At 26.8% G+C, this 22,250-nt stretch overlaps 3 protein-coding genes across 3 annotated transcripts in view; 1 reads left to right on the top strand and 2 right to left on the bottom strand.

Moving 5' to 3' along the window:
- The first annotated feature begins 11,455 nt into the window (after nucleotides 1-11,455).
- Nucleotides 11,456-13,110, top strand: LOC101491129 (uncharacterized). Its single transcript, XM_004515772.4, has one exon. The coding sequence runs from the start codon at nucleotides 11,894-11,896 to the stop codon at nucleotides 12,770-12,772; it is 879 nt and encodes a 292-aa protein (XP_004515829.1). The 5' UTR covers nucleotides 11,456-11,893; the 3' UTR covers nucleotides 12,773-13,110.
- Nucleotides 13,111-16,439: 3,329 nt separating this feature from the next.
- LOC101513783 (lysine histidine transporter 1-like) lies at nucleotides 16,440-18,640 on the bottom strand. The gene is made up of 7 exons (XM_004515839.4): nucleotides 18,425-18,640; nucleotides 17,924-18,307; nucleotides 17,372-17,765; nucleotides 17,043-17,148; nucleotides 16,847-16,938; nucleotides 16,688-16,756; nucleotides 16,440-16,588 (listed from the first exon to the last, which is right to left on the bottom strand). Exons 1-7 carry the CDS (start codon nucleotides 18,550-18,552, stop codon nucleotides 16,490-16,492), a joined length of 1,272 nt encoding a protein of 423 aa, XP_004515896.1. The 5' UTR covers nucleotides 18,553-18,640; the 3' UTR covers nucleotides 16,440-16,489.
- Nucleotides 18,641-21,818: 3,178 nt separating this feature from the next.
- The window catches only part of GAPDH (glyceraldehyde-3-phosphate dehydrogenase, cytosolic), a 3,290-nt gene continuing 2,858 nt past the window's right edge, over nucleotides 21,819-22,250 (bottom strand). The window contains exon 12 of the mRNA NM_001365164.1: nucleotides 21,819-22,137. Coding sequence (NP_001352093.1) covers nucleotides 22,092-22,137 — 46 coding nt within the window. The 3' untranslated portion in view covers nucleotides 21,819-22,091. The remainder of the gene's footprint in view (nucleotides 22,138-22,250) is intronic.

Genomic DNA, 22,250 nt, shown 5'->3' with positions numbered 1-22,250 from the left:
CACGATCTTATCAATTATTGGCTGGATTTTTTAACACTTAATAATTATTATTGAGAAACGATATATTATTCCCCAACAAACCCACCGACTCACTTCATTCATCCATTCAATTTATTTATTTTATTTTTTATAATAAAAATTTAAGATGAGAGAATGCTAAAATAAAATTAAAATTTAAAAAAGTGATTTTTTATTTTATTTTTATGTATTTAAAAATAATAGAAACTTTTTAGATTTATTTGTTTTCAATTAAATAATACAATTTGACATTTAATAATTTAATATTCATAATTACAAAATTTAACATCATAAAAATCATATTTTTGAAAATAATTTTTATAAAGAGTTTTTCAAAATAATTTTTATTTTAATTATATTTTGATATTTTATCACCTAAAATAATAGATAAAATACTTAAAATTATATTTTAAAATACATTATTTAAATCAATTTTTTATATTAAGCTTTATTTTTGCTTTTTTAAAAATATTATAATAAAAAATAAAATACTATAAAAATTCATTTTAAAAAAATCTTGATCAACTGACCTATTATAAATCATGAATAATCTTAAAATCACTTTTAATTTTGTTATATTATTAAAATAATCTTAACAGTCCTACTTAAAATGCTACAATAAATATTTTACTCTTTTAGAATTTTGATTTAATTCAACTAAATTTCGTTATAACCAAAAAGTCTTTTAAAATCATTTGAATACACAACCCTTGTGGTAGTGCATTGGGTTAGGATTTTAAAATATAATTTTTTATAAAAAAGTTTTTTGAATTTTAAAAGATTTGCAAAATTTTAATGATATTTAATATTTGAAAAGAATATTAAGACTTGTAATTTAGTTTTTAAATAATTTATATTATTTAGAAAAACTTTGTGGATTTATAAAATTTTAGAGAATTATCCAAACAATTGAGCTCAACTGAATAATAAATTTCAGTTTAGCACAAATCATTTAAAGGAATCTGAATTTAAATCTTAATTAAAACAATTTTTTTTATGGTCAAAATAATAATTTCTTAGAATTGTTGATCATCAAAATAATAATTTATAATTCATAATTAGTCTAATTAGTTAAGAAACAATCGTTCGATCAATGAAATAGAGTTTATAAGTTATAGTTGACTAATTATGTTAGATTGAACCGTTTGATAATTGAAATTATAGTTTGATAGTAATTGTAAGTTTAATTAGCGATGATTGAATTGTTAATTATCAAAATTATAATTTCTAATTAATAGAGAGTCTAATTATTGAGAAATAACCGTTGGATCAACAAAATTATAATTTATAAGTCATAGTTAGACTAATAAAATTATATTAAATCGTTCGATCATTGAAATTATAGTTTGATAGTCATTGTTAGTATAGTTAATTATGATTGAACCGTTAGGTCAACAAAATTACAATTTCTAAGTCATAGTTAGACTAAATCGTTGGATCATTGAAATTAAAGTTTGATAGTCTTTGTTAGTCTAATTAGTTAAGTTGAACTGTTGGATCAATGATATTATAATTTGTAAGTATTGTTGGTATATTTAGTTAAAATTGAACATTTGTATCGTCGAAATTAAATTTTGATAGTCATAATTGGTTAAAATTAAACTCTTGGATCATAGAAATTTGAAATTACAAGTCATTAATAATCTATTTAGTTAATATTGAAAAATTGAATTTAAGAAATAAGAATTTGATAGTCACAATTTTTCTAATTAGTTAACATTAAATTATTAGATAATTAAAATTATAATTTTTTAGTCATATTTACGTCGAGACAAAATCTCTCTCAGTTGATTTTAATGATAACAAAATTACTTAAAGGATTATGATTATGATTAATGACTAATCTGTGTTTTTTGAGTGAATTCATATAAGAAAACAGATTATTAGTCATTAAGAATAAAAGGAGAAAAATCTAATTCAAACATGGAGGATTGGAATTCAAGAAGATGACTTCGTAAGAGGATGAAGCTTCAAATCTGCATAATACTCATCCTCACCAAAACAAATGTTTTTTATCCATTAAAGAAAGACAAAACAGTATTAAAGAATGAATACATAAAACATTTGAAATAAATAAGTCATAAGGCAAAAGAATATGTACGAGGATGGTCAGTATTATGTAAGAGGATGACAATACTAGGTTGGAGGACAGTTCTATAAAGTCCACATTATTCCCAAATGTTGAAAGCAACTCGTCCTATCACGTGCAAAGGCTAAAAGCAAGCCTATATATCATTCTTGTATGATTGAAAACAATGTAGAGTCAATCTACAGAAAGGCAACAACAAACAAATCAAAAATAGAAGCATTCACATGTCTTGAAGAAATGAACTCTAAACCACGTGCAAGAGGATGGTTCTCTCTTCGTCAACATCTCTCTCAAAAGTTAAAAACGACCTAGCCCTTCAACTTTCAGAAAGGTTGTAGCCCACAAAGTCAAAGATATAGCCATGGAAAGATAATCATAATACTTCTATAAAAGGCAACAAACTCTTCATCATCAAATACACAACAACATCGCATTAAAAGATAAAGTACCATTAAAGCTATCAAGAGTAATATTCATCCTCTCTTCATACTTTTTATAATCCTACATTAGATCTTTGAAATATCATTTTAGAAAGTGTTTAAGAAAAGAGAAATAATCACATTCATATCACTCTGTAATTTCCACGTGAGTTACACTTGGAAATAGTTGAAACTTGATTGTAAGCTTGGTAAGGCTAAAGAATACATAAAGTGTAATCATCCTCTGTGAGAGGTTGATCAGTTTGAACATTAGTGAAATCTCACAAGTGTGTGATGACTAAATGTAACCTTTATTGGGTGAACCAATATAAAAGTTGTGTGTGTCGTTTTTTACATTTTCTCTTTCTTTTGCTCAGCTCTAATTTAAATGTTTAAATAACCATCCTCGAGTTTGCATCCTCTTTGAGAGGATATTTTTTAAAACACGAGAAAATTATTTTTAAACAACAAAATCTCTATTCCACCCCCCTTCTAGTGATATTTAGTTACATCAATTTAGTATATTAGATTGATTAATCCGTTGATTGTCATCGTTAGTTTAATTAGTAGAGAATGAATCGTTAGATCAACAAAATCATAATTTGTAAGTCATAGTTAGTCTAAATTTTAAGATATAATTAGTATAATTTGGTTAGATTGACATGTTAGATTATTGAAAATGTAACTTCTCAGCCGTTGATTGTCTAACTACTTCGGTTGGATCACAAAAATTAGAATGTCAAAGTCATAATCTAATTTAGTTAGATTGGTCGGTTGATAATCAAAATTTATATTTTTTTAAGTTATTATTAATTAATTAATTAGATTGAATCTTTGACGCATCAAAATTATAATTTTCAAATGATTTTATGTAAAAAAATTATATTTAACAATTGGATATCTAGCTTAGATTGAGTTTCAATTAACTTTTTATATATAAATAATTTATTATAATATGATTTTTCACGACTTTTAAATAAAATAAATAAATTTATTGCAATATATATTTAAATAAATATAATAAATCAATCATATAGTACATTAATTAATATTAATTTTTAATCGTGATTGTCTTTGCATTTTAATTTTCTACTATTAATGCTCTTTGAGTTCCTACAAGTATCTGACAAATGAAATCGTAACTGAGTCAAAGTATTGAATTAGTTGATAATTGATCGAGCTAGTGAGACACTAAGTAAATGGCATAACTGTTGACTCTATTAATATTTAAAACTTTAAAAAATTGATAACAAATAAAATTAATATTTAAAAAATATATCATAGTGAATTTATTCAAAAATAAAATATATAAAAAAAATATTTATATTTATAAAATTACTTAAAAAACTAATGTATGAATTATCTTCACGGCATACAACTGATTACTATTACGTGAATTGATTGTATATCTAAAATTGACATATAATATAATGGTAAATTGACTATATGATACAACTTTGGCTTTGATAAGACATAGATAATAAAGTTCACACACTTAATTTTCATTGGTGCCACGTCATCATGAATAAATTAGTCACACTTCTTAAAAAAGCAACCTATAGTTTTCTTTAAAAAAGTTAAACATTATAAATAACTATTTAATATGCATTATTTAATACATCTTCACCCCAAATGCCAAATGGACATTTACTGTGAAGATTATTTTTTTAACAATGAACGAGGAAAAAAGAAAAAGTGAGAAGGGGTAAATAAGAAAATGCGGGAGCGTGCTGTTAGTTGTTGAGATATATCTTAAAACTATGCTCGCAGGTGTCCAATGTAATTGTTGCAGCATGCTGTTACATTCTCAGGCCCACTCGGTTCTTGAACTGTTTTATAAAGGCCTGTTTTTAAAACACGGTCGATATATTAATTGTATTCGTGTAAAATAAGACTGAGTTAATTTATTTTATTTGAAAATAATACGTGTTTTAAAATAATATCATCGATTATTATTTTCGACCACCGCTACTACTACCAATCTCCATTCTCTCTGACCATCTCCTCCAATCACCGCAAACACTATTTTTAACAACCGTCACCATCACTCTTAACCATCCACTCACCACCCACTAGCTTTCATATATCCACCATCTCTCATTACTGACCACCTCTATTATTACCACTCACTCACCCACATTCGATCATCACCTATGACTAATACGCTCACCATCGACCACCTAACTATAACAACTACCACTATATCCAACCACCACCGTCATCATCAACCACCCACATTTGCCATCTCCTACTATCGACACCACCACTACAGTTATCGTCGACTACGTACCGACCACCACATTCAATTATTAATTGTCTTTTTTAACTGTTGTATTCCCTTTTGACTATAATCATTATTTTAATATTTATTTTCTACAACTACCACTTTAAACCATTACCATTAAAATTATTATAATTAAATAAATTATAATTTTATTTTTTGACACCACTTAAAACCACTAAAACGTTGATGCCTTCATCTTGTTGTTGTGAGTCTCTACATGCAACCACTAAAATTATTATAATTAAATAAACTATTTATTTTATAATAATTATTTTCCATTTTTAATTATTTACATGTTAATAATTTTTTATGTTTAGTAAATTCATAATAAGACAAATAAAATCAAATTCAAATTCAAATGTGAATCGAAATTCATAACTAAAAATTCAAAATTAAAATTGATATGAATTTTAGTTTTTAAAAATTTTAAAACATAAATTATAATACACTGTTTCTCACTCCTTAATATTTTTAAAAACTCTTAAATATATATTTAAATTGGTCAATATATTTAGATTGACTAATCAGATTCACGTTAAAAACAATTTTAAAAAAATTGTGGATAAAAGAAGAGGGTATCTATTTTCTTTTACTTGCACGACAAATCGTGATAGAATCTGTTATCAATGGTTGTGGCCCAACTAGGGTATGTGTTAGTTTCTCCACTTCTTTGTTTGCTTTCATACATTATTTATTTGTTACAATACTTTGTTTGATTGTTAGTGAATATACTTTTATATTTAAATTAATTGTAAATATCATGATTAAAAAATATTTGTCAGATAAAAATATAATAATATCAATACAAATATTAAAAAAAGTACTAGCCAAGTGGTTGGTTTGGGTGTATTAATTGGATGTAGAGGAAAGCATCAATGTTAAAGTGGAACTAGATTTTGGCATGTGAAATCAGAAATGGCGCTGACTTGGTTTATCTGAACTCATTTTAACGGTTCTATAGAATAGGGGTGACGGATAGCATGGTCCTATGCATGAATGTTCCCATCGTGGTCAGATGAATAAAAAACCATTGATATAGGTCAATTGAACACAATTTAATAATCGAACCAGGGCACATATTTTTGTTTTGTGCGTAGAGAATGTTAACAAAGTTGTTAGGATTGGGTGCTTTGGCTTCGCACTGTTTGCTTGGGTGTACTCTTTGAACAATTGAATTTTTTACTTTGTACTATTGTTTATCTTTTCTTAATTAGAACACTTTTTGCTCTGGATTAATGCTCTTTTAATAAATCTTTTATATATTAAAACATAATAATTTGCATATAATTTTTCCGCCAAAATCTTCCTCTCAATCCTTCTACCAATCAATTCTCATTTTTTTTAATTAGTTTTCAACAACAATTAAATTTTTTAAAAACCTTATACGATCATCCCCTTCATCTTTTCAAAACTAGTAAATTTACTAATTTCAAGTTTCAAGAAATATCCTTTCATACAAAACTAGAATACTATTAGCTTCTTCATCTTTAAATATAAAATTCTATTGATAATTTTTCTGATTTTTTCAATAAGACTCTCTTTAAATTTTAAAGCATACCTCTAATTAATTTGTATTTTTTTCAATCAACAATAATAAATAGTATAATAAAAATATTAATAATTATTTATCTTCAATAACACACATATAAAAATAATATTGAAATTTTGATATGCTCTTGTTTGTTCATAGTACTGTACAAGTTAATTGTCTTTGTTTGTAATAAAAATCGAAGGAAATATATCATATTGCATAATATAATCTGCCAATAAAAATATGTTAGAACAAAAAAAAAGCAAAAATAAAAAGTAAAAAATAAAAAATACAATTTGTAGTTAGTTACTTGAAAATATTATGTTATTTAATTATTATTTTTTGTAGTAAGTTATAGTTTTTTATGTCTATAAAAATTATAATGTTGAATTATTTTTATTCTTAACCTCATTTGAATCATTTTTTGTTATAATTTTTTAAAATTTTACTGTAAATTTTGTTATTGATTACATATAAAACATAATAAAATTTAATGTGATTTTATGATTTGTGTTAAAAAAATTCACATTTAATTTCAATAACCATAATATGTATCTCATTCCAATTTTCTTTTGTATAATTATTTTTCTAAAAGTTGATTGAGTATTTATGTTCTTAAGATTACGACAATCAAAATCTCTGAATAATTACATGATCGAGTTTATAGAAAAAATTTTGAAAATTTTGTGTTTCAATTTTTTTGGTTTAAAATTAGGAGTTTATAATTTTTTTTTTTTGTTTTGAAAAAATTTAACATAATATATTTTGAAATCTCTAAATAATTTTTTTGGTGTGAAAAAGTTCAAATTTTAAAGAAGTTAAAGAGTTTGAGTAAAAAGTTAGATTGAAATTAAAATATTTAGAGTTAAAAGTGTTACTCTTTTAGTTACTCTTAGAGTAAGTTTAAAGAAAAAATTTATAATACTTTATTAGCTCAAATTTGTGTGTTCTAATGGTTGAGTAATATAACTTGAAAGATAATAATATTTAATTTTAAAATTATGATGTGGTTGAATAAATATTGGTGGTGAACGAATTTTTATAAATCTTTATGTTTATGAAGTTAACTCTTTGAGTATCGAAAATAAATTAAGATTGTTGACACCAAGTTAGCGGGTTGAGAGAACTTTGATATATTAATGTTGTTTGGTGATTAAAGAAAAAATATTTTTCTTAGTTTATTCATTTCATAAAATAGTTATTATGATTGATGATCAATAATGTATAAATGTGGTTATTAAATATTTGAACTTGTGTTTTAAGGAAAATTAGTGAATTGTGATTTCAATTTTTTATATGTATACTTTTAATTTTTTAAAAAGTTTGTATGATTTTAATTAAAGCTTCAAATTTATTAAGTAAAAGCTAAAGTCTTGAGTTAATTTTTTTTTTTTTTTTAAAGATTCTAAGTTTCATTAATTAAAATACAAGTTTTGTTGATAAAAAAATAAGAATTTTTTTTTTTAATATATTTTAAAAGGAATGAAACTATTTCAAAGAGTTATAACATTGAAACTAGAAAAACGTTTATTGATATTCTTTTGTGTTGTTACGTTGTTAAGAGGTAAATACTTTTTATTGAACATTTAATCTTTAAAAATGTCGTAGATCAAACTTATAGTTATTTGAAAAAATGTGTTATGCCAAATTTGAGAAAATTTGTGGTTGTGTGAAAAATTTTGAGAAAAATAATTTAAAACATTTCGAATGATTGTTACTGAATTATCTGAAAAATTGAAGGATGTTATTTCTAAAAATATATTTTTATATGTTGAAAGTGAGTATTGTGAATAATAATACTCACGAGTGAGATTTTCATTGTGTTTGATCGTGGTAGCAATATTTGTTGAAAAAATTATAATTGAGGTAATAGCTTCTTTTAATTTTTAGTTTCCACATAGAGACCATATACGTGTAATTGATGTCTAAATATGTGATGATTAGTAATAATATAATTATTTATAACTCTTGACCTTTTGTATTATAATGTTTTATTTTATTAAATAGTTTTAAAAAACACTTGCTTTTAAAAATCAGAGTATTACACCATTAATATAAATATTTACAAATATAAAAATAAACTTTGACATCAAACAAAATTTACAGAACTAATTTACTAAAAAAAATAAAAAACTAATATATAATTTTCGTATAATTTAAAAGACAGCATGTATTTTGGCTAAAAATATATGCCAAATGAAAAAGTTGCTTCCCATTTCTTTGTTTATTGCATGTCACATATGAGAGGCTTCTATAATCTGCATTTGCTGTTTAAAGAGAATAATCCAATCGAAATAGTTGTCATATATATTTAGAATAAGATACCCCATGCCATACCATTTATGTCATCTCATGTTTCAAAATATATCTAGGGGATTCTAGTTTTTTAAGTGTGTCCAAATTTGGTTGGCTTCTAATGCTCCAATAATTTATATGGAGTGAAACCTTTCCATGTGTCTAAATATGGAAAGCAAAATACTGTAGATAATCAGCATATTGTCTGAGATAGCATGCAACTTTGTGTTGTATATTAAAAGATCTTGTGTAATTTATCTAATTAATTATTGGACAATTTGGACTCATCAACGACGCCTTTCAGCTCTTGAAAGAAACCCTCTTTGACAAATGACTCACCTGAAGCTATAACAAACAATCGATCTTCGACCACAAAATAAAAACTAATTTTGCAAGTACAAGATATATGTATTTGCCATTAATTATTAGCGATTTTTCTTCCATTATTTTTAAGAGTGGTTACTCTTGAAAAGATAAGTGGATATTTGAAATTCAGGTATTGTTTACAGTGTATATTTATTTTTTAAAGATAAATTTTTTATTTTTGATATTTAGTTGATGATATGCTTTTTTTTTTATTGATTATGAAAATATTTGTGTTTGAATTTCAAAAATTTATTTAGAAGTAATAGAATGTTTTTTTTTACTGCTTCATTCTCAATTATTAGTCAATGTTTTGAAAAGGTCTCTCCTTTGGTTGAAATGTAAATTCGTCACCATCTATACAATTAATTTAGTTATTTGATTAACTTAATTGTCATTTTGTTTTGATCGGAGTAATTTAAAATAGTTGAATTAATTTTGACTCGAAGATATTATAACTTTTAAAATCCAATTCAATTTTTAAACATTGATAATTGGTAATAAAATTATGTTTTTTTTACTAAAAAAAAATTTATTCATTCAAATCGATAGTTATCATGTCGACATAAATAATTCAAATAATTCAAAATCATTAAAATCGAAAATGATAAATTTGCAAATATACTTATAGCATTCTAGTTGATAGTATAAAACGACAAACTATATATAAATATATGACAAATCTACGTATATGACATAATTCACGTATCTAATGAAAAATTGAGAGAGAGATAACGAATTATACATCGGTAGAATCCTTTGATCTAAAGTGAAAGAGAATCTGAAAGAGGAATAGTGAAAAAGAGAAAGTAAAATTAAGGTAAAAAAGTATAAGAGAAAATGTTAGACCACATTTAAAATGTTATTGATTAAAATAAAACCTCATACCACACTTAATAAAAAAAATTAATTAAAATTTTATTAATGTTGCTGCTTATTATGTGGGCGACTTAAGGCTACACTTTTTATATTTTAGACCACATTTTAAAATGTGTTGTTATTAAATTTTAATAAATAACAATTTTTTGTTTGTTTCAAATATCAACACTTTTATAATCGTAGTTCAATTGTTGCTAGAAAAAAATAAACAACACTTTTTTATTTGAAGTCAACAAAACGTACGCTATAAATAAATTATAAGCAACACTTGTTTCTATTTTTATTTTCTGCCACAAATTTTTTAGTTGTGACCAGGTGATGTGTGATCTAAAGTAAAAAATGTTGTGGTTAAGAAAAAAAAAGAACTTTACGATGTTTATTATATTATAATACTATTTAAAATCAGTTAAGATGGTTAAAAATTACTAAAAATATATTTAAATTTGTGGAAACAATATGCGACATACATACATAAAATAAATAGTTTAATTAATATGTATAGATAAAATAAATAAATATTTTAATTATTTATTAGATAATAAATATGAAAGTGAATGAAATAATATCTTATTGGTAAATAAATATTATGATGTAGTGCATTTCATGATGTATTGATAATTTTAATGAATACATTTTGTGATGTATATGTTTATGCTTTAGTGTGTTAATATTTTTATGTATTAATAATTTGTTGTGTCGTTAAAAGAAGAAGAAATGTTCGTATAGAATCTAACTCATGAACTCTTAATTAAAATTTGATTTTTATTTTTCTCTTAAATAATTTTTATTTAATCAAAATTAATTAATCATTTAATTTAAAATGATATTTTTGATAAATTAACAACAATTTAAAAAACACAATAATTTAATTTTTCAACGGCTAAGTTATTATTTATAGGCAATTGATAGCATGATCTTTTTGACCACTGATGTAACAATTTATTTTTATTTTAAGCAGTTTTGTATGATTTTTTTTAATATATCTTTGCTTTTTTATTTTAGATTTTGATATTTTTCTAATATAAAATTCTAATGTCTGATTATATGAATAAGTATATATCTCTTTGGATTTGACTAAGAGACAAACAATTGCAAAAGATGTAATAGTTGAGAGATAAATAAAATTTATTTAAAATGACAACAAGGATAAAAAATGTAACAAGTGTTATGTCTTTAATTATTTCTTCAATATCTAGCAAAACTCTAGAATAGTAAAGTATTTACTAAAATAAAAATAATGAAATATTTTTTTATTTAATTATCATAAATTTTAGTCACTATATAATATTGTTAGAAGCTTTATAACATGTTTTGGATGCACGTTTTATATAGTTGAACACATATTCTGATGCAAGTAGGATAATCCTTGAATCATTCAGTGAATTTCACGGACAAACACATGCTTAATTAGACAAAAATATCCGCAAAACAATCTCAAACCTTTTATTTTGAAAGAGAGATTGTTGTGTATTTGGTTTGAGCAATTCAAAGTTAGAATTGAGCGGATTAATTAACCTTCATTTTTAATTTGGGTAAATAAATAGGGTGAAAAATAGTATTTGACGTGATGAAAATTCAAGTACGATTTGCGTGTTTATCGAACCGTCCACCTGTTACAGCTATTGGCACATCGTCAGCAGCATGATCCACAATCTCCCCCATCCTCCAATCAAAGGGTCAAAGTTTCACAATCACACTGCCCGAAACTACAACAATCTACGTGTCCCTCATTACCCGCTACCACTGTGCACTCCTCCTTTCTCCATTGGTTCTCACAATTCACTCTCTTCTCTTTTCTCCCATTATATCGCCACGTTTCCTTTCTCAACCAATCCCATGCTCCCACTCTTCCCTATCTCCATTCTTCCAACACGTGTCCCTTTCCCACCTTCCTATAATACCAACCCTTTCTCTAATTGTTTCCACTGTGATGTGATGTGATTCCATCTTTTACATCACTTTGCACTTACAACACATAAACACAAAACTCTCAGTTTAAACACAGAAAATAAAGCATGGACTGCAGAGGAGGTTGTTGCATCGTTAGAAATGCAACACACGATATGTCCACCATGGAAAGAATTATGCTTAAGTTTCGCCCTATCGCGCCTAAACCAGTGGCCGGAACCACCGCTTCCGACGGTTCTTCATCTGAGAGCGGCGACGCTTTTTTCAAAAGCGGCAGAACCAGGAGAAAGTACGTCAAACAAAACAATACAACAGAGAAACGAAGGATCCGGCGAAAGAAAACCGTTTCTTCGCCGGAACATAAGCATCCGGTGCCGGTTACTCTTCCTTTACTACCGGAAACTCCCGATCGGAAAGATTCGCCGGCGAGAGATCTAACTCTAACGGCAGAAGATAAAATTGGAGAAAACAACGGCAACGACTTAAACAGTAATATGCCACGGTGGCTGAGTTTCGAGAATAATCTTAGAAACGTAGACACGGAACCTTATGTACGGTACGGTGCGATGGATCCGGTTGCGGTAGAGTTAAGCGGGGGCTATTATTGTAGCGTGACGGTTGAGTGCGTGACAGACGCGTGGGTGGAGGGTGAGTGGTTAGGGAGTACGGACGAGGAGAGAAGATCGAAGATGAGTGCGGACACGTGTCCAGGTTTTATATCAGACGGTTACGGGAGGGTGACGTGGACAAACGGTGCGTACAGGGAGATGATGGGTGAGGGAGTAGTAGTGTTGGTGATGAAAGTAAGTGGCGTGGTTTTGTACCCGTCGTTCACGTGTAGGGTTAGAGTGGTGCAGTTTGCGTGTGGGAGTGGAAGGGAGAGAAACTCGCTTACGGTACCTTGTGATGTGTGGAGAATGGAGAGTGGTGGGTTTGCATGGAGATTAGATGTCAAAGCTGCTCTCAGCTTGAGATTAGGTTGCTAATTAGTTACAATCATAATCAATTCTCAATCTCAAAGGTATCGCAACGATCAGATCGCGACAATCCTTTTGCCGTTTAATCCGTGTTTCTTGTAGAGTACTGTACTTTTTTGTTTGAAAATTTTACATTTTCCTCCGTTAAAGATAAATATATTATGTTTTGATTTTTTTTAATGGTTATAATTCATTAATGTTGAAAATCAATTGAATTATAACATTTCTATCTATAATGGAGGGAATTGAAATTTTTGGATGAAAATGTGTTTTTTAGTAGAATCCTAAATGCAGATGTATAGCACAAAGCTAGCTTGCTTGCCTATAAATTTTGTGCATGTAGTGTATCTTTGTTGTCGGAGGTTGTATTCTGTTCCTTTGAGCTTGGAAAACCGCTGAGCCAATGAATGTAATCATGATATTAATGTAAATTTTTCTAGCTAAACTCAACTAAATTAAGAAAAAACTACTACCTTTGTCTAGAAATGAATGTTTTTCATACATATTAAGACATAGAATAAATTAAAATAAAGAAAAAAAATTATTTCATCAAATTATATATCATAATCGTTAGTGTATTTTTTTTTATTATTATCAATATTAATTTAGAGCTTGTATATATATTTGTAGACATATTTTTTTTAAAGTGACATTTGTGAAATAGAGAGAATAAAATGTGCCCTTTAATGATTTAAATGTAGAAATATCTTCTCGGAACTCTTTACAATTCCAAATAGTGTGTTTTTTAACAAAAAAAATTATTTTTGATATCCATAAGGTGATCTACAATGGTGGGTGCTTTACTTATTAAATACCAAGTTAAATTAGTATATTTATTGTGCATAAATTTTTATTAATGAATGTCATTAAAAAATTATAAAATAAGTGATGTGTAAGATAGATGACATAAATTAATGTTGTAATACAAAGAGAAAAATAGTGATAAAAAAACAAAAATAGACATAAAATGAGATTTTTTAAAGGAGTAATAGAAAATATGAAATATATATATTATTGTTGGGTGTTGAGTCTTTTCGTGTAAATTGGGTGTTAGAACGAAGACATAGCCCATATATTATAACAACAATGAAATATGTACGCACAATTTTTTTCTAACATATTATTTTATCTTTATTTTTGATTTATCACTTCATCAAAATATTATATCTATTTCTTTATTCTTTATCTTGTTCAGTCTCAAAGCTATACACCAAACATTTTTTATATTGTAATTGTATTGAGAAGCCGAAAATAATAAAATTTTAATCCTATTATTTAAATCTTCTTCATTATAAAAACTAATAAAATTATTTTTATATTTATCACTCTCCTTAACGTTGATTATTTCAACCTTTTAAACATATTAAAAAATAATAAATTTAGATGAATTTGATATTTTTTACCTAATTTAATCATATTTTTAGATTTTTAAGAGTAAAAAATCAGTAATTATATCTTAATTATTTAGAAGAGATTTTTTTTGAATAAAATATAAAATAATTAAAAACCAAACAATATGGAGTATTAAATTAGTGAATAACATGTATTCTGTTTCTAAAACTATTTTCCAATTATTAAAAAAATAAATTGGTCAGTTACTATTCCATTAAAATCAAATAATTTGAATTTAGTAAATTGAATATTTTAAATTATAAAATAAAAATTTACATTTAAAAAGTGTGATGAGATGGTGATTGGTTGAATTTAAATGGATGAATTGAAATTGTAGAGACGAGGTAGTATATTACTCCTATGTCCCGGACAGGACATGGAAGGTGGGGGTGGGGGCAAATGGCTTTAGAACTGGGTTGAAAGTTGGAAGGGGTACGTGGTCCTATTGAATATCACTTGGGATACCCTAAACTTAAGCTACCAACTCTTCTGGCATTTGCTCATTGCACCACGTTGCTACATCCGGACAAATCATTTCTAGCGTCAGATTCTCATTTCTTTTTTGTTTCAAGTACTTTGTTTTCACCTCAAGTTATCCTCAATTCTTGCAGGCTCGATTGCTTCCTCATAAATCGGTTTGTACAATTTTATTTGGTTTAAAAATACAATCAAAAGAAAAACCTGAAACCAAAGGATACTTATGTGTGGAATTGTTCGATCTAAATTGAGGGGATGTTTTTCAATTTTCAGTTCTTATTATAAAATTATGTAAGTATTTCAATTTTTTTATTACATGAATTTATTATTTGGAAATTAAACCGTAATAGATAAATCAAATGATTTTTTTTCTCCGCGTATTAGATAATTCGAGCCTTTTATATGCTTAAGATAGAGAATTAATTCAAGTCAAAAAATAAAATACTAAATGAATAATAAAAAATAAAAATCTCAAAATAATTAAGAATATCCTTAAAATGAGACGACGTGTTTGAATTCTAAAACAAGTTCTAAAACAAGACAAAGACAACAAACAAATTGAAAAATTTGTAGAAGAAGCTTCAAGTCTAAATTGATCGTCAAATTCATTTATTTGAAGTAATAAAATTAACTTTCAACTATAATATATATAAAATAATGAATAATAAAAGTCTTTTTATTAGTCTCAAATTTTGTTATGTAAGCCTCTTCAATAAATATAAAAGATAAATCTTCCAAGTTTAATCTCTAGTCGAACCCTAACGCGGTTGATATCAAAAGAAAATCTGCAAGTAGTATAAAATCCAAGAGTGCAATTTCTTCCTCTTTATTCTCCAATTTTCTTTTGCATTTTACATCTAGGCCACATACTCAAAACTGTGTTGCATATGAAAATGGAGTCTTGGATGGTCTCCATCTGAACTTTACTCGGGACTACCATTGACCATATATATAAAGCCACAACATCACAAAACTCATTCTGTTTGATACATAGTGAATTTTAGGGAAATTGTTAAACAATATACAAGTATTATAGACTTTTGTTATAACTTTATTAAGAATATTCTTGTATTTCTTTTAGCATTTATATGATAGTTACATGTTTTAGATGGATCTATGTAAATTTTAACTAATCAAATAGAGTAGGTTAAAAAGTGTGTTGCTAACACTTCTTTTTATTTATTAAGAGTTTATGACTGACTTTACCCTTTAAAATTAATCCTATGAACATAGGATGTAAAATCGGTTTCCTTGTAAGTTCCACTTAATAACTTTGTTTTCAGACAGAGAAGGCTATTGATATAATTGAGAGTAGTAATGTATTTTTTTTTTATTATCTTGGGATGCTGATTGTTGTACATGATAGTTGATGGTGAGGATAACAAAACGAAGCACCTCAGTGTGAATCAAGAACAACAAATGATGATATAGAAGAAGGAGAAAGTGTTTGATGGGTTTGTTGTGGCTCATTATTGTTGCATCAGGTTAGCAAGATAAATAGGTGGTAAATAAATTCATATTTGTAAATTGTTCTATGCTTTGATCTAAGTGTTAATTAGGTCTCCCATTTGTTTAATTTGTTGGAAAGTTGGTGTCAATTAGGTGTAAACCACAAAAATGAAGGAAAATTAAAACTCTAATACAATGCTATCCAATCCATTCTTGTGCAATGATAATTGGTTAAATTTAATTATCCTATGGTTTTGATGCAACTTACATATGAGTTTAGGATTTTGAAAGGAAAAAAAAAACTAGAGCTAATAAAAGTAGCCAATACAGCATGAACCAAAAAAAATATATGTCCCAATCTCATGAGGAATTATAGGCAAGTGTGATTCTGCAACCTCATTTGGAATATCATAAGTAAAATTTGTAGTCCTTAGCTTGCAGTATGACTTGCCTCAACGCCCCAATAGGAGCTAAAATCATCAACAACACTCCAAATAAGATGCAAAACTGAGACAGTAATTTAAGAAAAAGAAAAATTAGATTCATACAATAACAATCTAAACAAAAATACCTCAATATTAAACAAAAGAATTATGGTTTACATACCCAATTTGCACACCAAGACAAGCTAAATATCTTTGGTTTAAAGATAAAAATCCACATTATGCAAGGAAGCTACAGACCATCACAAAACTAATTAACATCAGCATTTTCTTTTTGGTTATTGTAAAAAAAAAAGTTATTAGAGTTTTGCATTTTTCTTACAAAATATGTGGTTGGAGCAAAGGCAAATCCACCAAAAAAGCTTAGAAGCCCACCAAAGAAAGGAAATGCAATTGCAAGGAACATGGTAAGTGCTGCATAAAAGTGATTGTTAGATTAAAATTCTCTATATAAGTGGAATTTAATAAATGAAATGGAACCTTCAACCTTTAAAGTATGAGAAGGAAAACAGACTAACAAATATATAAATTTCGAGTCAAGAATCGAAGTAACCGAGTTGGCTTGAAATTCATCCTTTTTACTAGAAATGATTCAAACATATCAAACACCGGAACCGCATAGACCTAACAAGAAAATTAATTAGATATATAAATGATCAAATCTAAATTAATTAGCAAAATTAATGGAAAATAAATTTGACGGGATTAGTGGTCATTAGACACTTTAGTTAACAATCTCAGTCGTTAATAAAGATCAGACAATTGAGATTCAAATTTCAAATTTATCAACAAACTTGATCAGATAACTCCAAAGAAATTATTTACTACGATAAATAGAATTCCATACCTGATAACTTCCAACGACATGAACGAAAACAAAAATATTAGCAGCAACAATGAGCCAACGTGGTTTCTCAAGTGACAAAAGGATGTTATCATCAACAGAGTTTCCAAAAGCACGGTAACCAAAGATAGTAACAGGAAAATAACACATAGCAACAACTAAATAAGCAATGATCATGCCTCTCCACATGGAAACTTTGGAGGGCTTTTCAGGTGTGGAAGGGATTGTTGATTGTATCTCCAAAATCACGTTGTGGCCAGCATAACCAAAAGCTATATCACCCAAAGCATTAAATATGCCAAACACATTTCCTGCTTTGGTTGAATATCTGCTACCATATTGTATGTTTGGTAGGGTCCCCTTGTGAATTGAAGCTATCCAAGCCATTGTGGAGTAACTGTATAGAAAGGGGAAAATTTAATATTTGTTACAAGGTAAATTTATGTCTATTAGAAAATAAAATAAAATTTTAATTACATGGCTATGCTTATAAGGTCCATTATAAACACCTTTTTAAACACTCCCCTTCAAACATTACTTGAATTATATCAGTACCTTAGAGACATGACGGCGGCGGCGAGAGAAACACTAGAGATGGAGTTGAAACTAGGAAGACATGAAAGAACATATTGAACACAAGCAAACATGAAAATGAAGTAAGTTGTCTTAATAGGCTCACAATCATGACAAAGAGTTTCATGAAGTTTCTTTAGTGATTTAGCACCAGTGACCATATAAACAATATCAATGCCAACCTCAACCAAAAGTTGTTGAGGCACCACAATCCACAAACCAAGTCTTTCACCAAATGCATGCTGACCCAATTCATGATACTTGTCAAATCTCTTTCCTTCAACAGCTTCATGCATTTCAATCATTTGCCATGCAGTGTACAATGTGCATATCCATGAAAGGATTAAAATTGTTATGCCTAAACCCCTGCAACCACAACAAAAAAAAAGGTGTGACATTAGCACTTTATATATAATAAACATATATTAATATATCAATATTTTAAATGTTGATGAATTAAAATAAAGTTGAAGAAATTATAACCATCCAAGCTGAGACATAGCAAAAGGGAAGCCAAGAACTGCAGCTCCAACCATAGCAGTGACATTGTGAAAAGCAGAATAGCACAAATTTGCGTTTCTAGATTTAGAAATGATATTTGTTTCAGCCATTTTTTTCTTTCTGAATGAACTTGTTTCCAAACGGTTGGATTTATGTTTTCTTCCTTACTTCCCACTGTCTCCTAATTTTGTGCCACTACATACAGCAGTTCCAATTTGGAGCTTTTAATTTATTTTTTTCACTTATTTTATTTTAAAATTAAAAATAAATTTTATAACTTTTTTATGGTTTAATGGTTATGTAGGGTGTAAACAATTTTACACTTACGTGGAACATGATTATTTGATTATTGATGGAAATTAATCAATAACTCATATTAATTAAATAAATTTGATTTACACTAATAAAATTGATTTTCAATGTTTTTCTATTTAGCTTAAATTAGGTCTCCTATTTTGGAAAAAATACATTTTTAATTCATCTATTTCTAAAATCGATTTTGTTGGTCTCTATTAATTAATTTTGATGATTTTTTATCTTTATTATTTTTGGTGATGTCACATTTTTATTAATAAATTGACACTTAATTGTTGTTTAAATATTCAAAATTTGTTTACTTTATTTAACATTTTTAAAATATTTGAATAAAATATTTGGAATTTATTTATTTTATTTTAAATATGTTATTATTATTAGTATTTAAATTTATTACATTTTTATTTTATTTATATATTAAAAATTTTAATTTATTTATAAATTAAAATATTTATATTAAAATATAAAGTTTCAAATATATTAATTTTATCAAAATAAAATGTATTTAAACCTTCTCTTGATTTATAAATGGATGTTAATAAATTTGAAAATATTTGTGAGGAAAATTAATCGGAATAGAAAGAGAAACTTACAATTGGTGAGTACATTAAACAGGATAGAAAGAGATAATTATTATCCTAAGATCCAACTTAAGTGAATGCCAAAATTATGAGGTTGTATATTATGTTATAGGTTTAAATTTAGGACATCGTAAATGCAAATTTATATATTGAAAAAAGAAATTTACATTTGACATTATTGAGTAAATTTAATTGTCATAAAACAATAGGACATGATAATTGTATCTCAAAATTTATCGTTGAATTTATAAATTATCATCGGAAATATTTTTTTTGCTGTCAAACCTATAACATACAGAAAAATTATATATATGTGTGAAAGATCATTTGATTATTATAAATTTCATGTTGTGTTAGTTTTATGAGATGACACAAAAAAAAAGTATAACAAAGTTACTACTCAATGGTTAGATTTTTTGTTAAAATAAAATAGTTTGATTTTTTATAAAGTTATTAATTGTGCCACAATGCCGAAGTACAACACATGTGGACAAGTAAACCAAAGATATAACCGAACTTGTTTTACTAACTTTTCTTTTAAAAAGGAAAAAATACATTCATATAAATCTTCTTAGCACAAGACTTGCCAAGAGACTAAATACAAAGTAACTAATCACCGTCAATAAACAAAAACCATAGCCAAAACGAATAGATAGAAAAAAATTACGAATCTTATACTAGCCACCAAAAACCCTAGGCATCCAAGTAAATTAACACCATTTATGTAGGGCAAAATCAAAATCCTTGATATTGGACTGACCTCAATACAAAGAAACAAACTTATTGTTCTCCACATTTTGACTGACCTCATTCTTTCTATTTGAAGATCACATTATTTTGTGATTTCCATATAATCCAAAAACATTTTCGTACAAAACAATGCTATCCAACAAAAACTAAACTCACCCGACCCTCGAAAAGCACCCCATTAACTATACCATATTTCGGCGACATCACTTTAAACCCCAAACATCTTTATCACCATTTACCATTTACCCTGATATTGAGTTGTAAACTATATTTTCTATCACACCTTTGTGAAACAGGGTCAAATCTAATACTAAATAAGTAACATGGCTTGAAACAGCGAGAGTACAAGTGCATATAAACAACATTTCGGTCCAAATTGTCTAGACTGTTTTAAACAAAAATGACAACACCCAAACATGACACAGACCAAACTCATTCGATTGAGACATAAATGAAGCTTAACTAAGGATTTTTAATTCAATGAGTAATTTAACAAAAAGTATGCTTCAAAATGAATTTCATTATTTGAAACACTTTTAAGCAAAGAATTAAAATAAATAAAAACTTGTTAATCACTATTACAAATACCTATTTAATAAATCAAACTATTTATCTAAAAAAATCAAATTTAAAAACTATTTACCAAACACAACGACAGGTTCTAAAAAAATTACTCGTTCCATCCAACTCACACATTTCAATATATTAAAAAAATTAATTTTGATAATAAATTTGTAAAAATATTATATTACTTTTACATATTTACTCCATAATTATTAATATCATAACATTGAAAAACAAATTAAATTTTTCAATGATAATTTAATTAAAGGCATTATTATGAAAAAAAATCATTAATACATACTATTTTCTCAATGATAAGAACTTTTGTTATCATTTCTTTAATCTTATTACTTTAATCTCATTTATAAGAAAAAATTATGACTTTTAAAATATATTTATTATTTATTTTTAATATTTGTATTTTAATAATTTATAGATCTATTTAATATCTCATTTTTCTATGAAAAGTATATTTATAAAAACATTTAACAAGTGATAGTAATAAATAAATTTATTGATATTGATTTTTTTTCTTCTTATAATTGACCCGAGGGAGAGTATTAAATTTTGTGAATATCTATTATCAAAGGACAAAAACAAAAAATGAAAAAGGACTTACAATCAGAGAGGGTAATTGGCAAACGCTGTCTCTATTAGAAGGGATTCGTTTCTATATGTCACTTTGTAAAGTTATTCACTTTTGCAATTCGTTCGTATCCACAAAAACTATTAAATTTCGCATAACTTGTTGCTAATTGACATTCAACGATTTTATGTGGAAAATGATAACTAAAAATTGTCAGTTTCACATACACAGAAAAATTTAGCTCTTAAAGATGCTATTGTTCTTATCCGCTAACACTTAAAATCGTGGAGTAAGTATTAACGCGTGTCCACATTTTCTTTCTGAATAATAAAAATCAAAAGATTCAAGAGACAAACCACAAAGGCCAAAACATATATCATAATCAAAGAGAGAATGGCTTTTCAATAATAAAATACACCACAATATTCTACATTTTAAAATGACATGACAAATTGCAAATGCATTCAAACAATCATAGTTTAAGACATACAGGGGATCACATTTTAAACAAATCCAAAATTTAACAAACCTGCCGTTTCGACATTTGTTTAAAGATAATCACTCACTCTCGCATATATTTATTTTATGCTTGGCATGTTTTAATTTACTGTTCCCTTAAGAAAATCGTTTATTAACAGAAATGAAACCAATCACATCAGTAAATACACAAAAATCCAAAACAGCTCATTGCTCAATGTATTAAGCAACCAAAAAAACTAACGCTCCATAAGGGGCAAACTCCATGAGTTCAGGAAATCAATTTATTACATTAAAAAGAGGCCTAACTACTGCTAGGCTAATAGAAGGTAAGAAACATAAGCAGGCAACTTTATAGAACTACCACCTAAACACCTTAGAGTTGCTTGGCAATGTGAACAATGAGGTCAACGACACGGGTACTGCAAGACAACATACAAAACAGGAATTAGATTGGCTGAAATGGGGTGAATATAGTTATAGACACCACGGCTGGAGTTTCAATAAACAACAACAAACCATATATATATATATA

Source organism: Cicer arietinum, chromosome 7, assembly GCF_000331145.2.
Source record: "Cicer arietinum cultivar CDC Frontier isolate Library 1 chromosome 7, Cicar.CDCFrontier_v2.0, whole genome shotgun sequence".
In the NCBI taxonomy this organism is placed as follows: Eukaryota; Viridiplantae; Streptophyta; class Magnoliopsida; order Fabales; family Fabaceae; genus Cicer; species Cicer arietinum.
The sequence above is the reverse complement of the archived record's forward strand: the minus strand, read 5'-3'. Positions and strand labels throughout refer to the sequence as shown.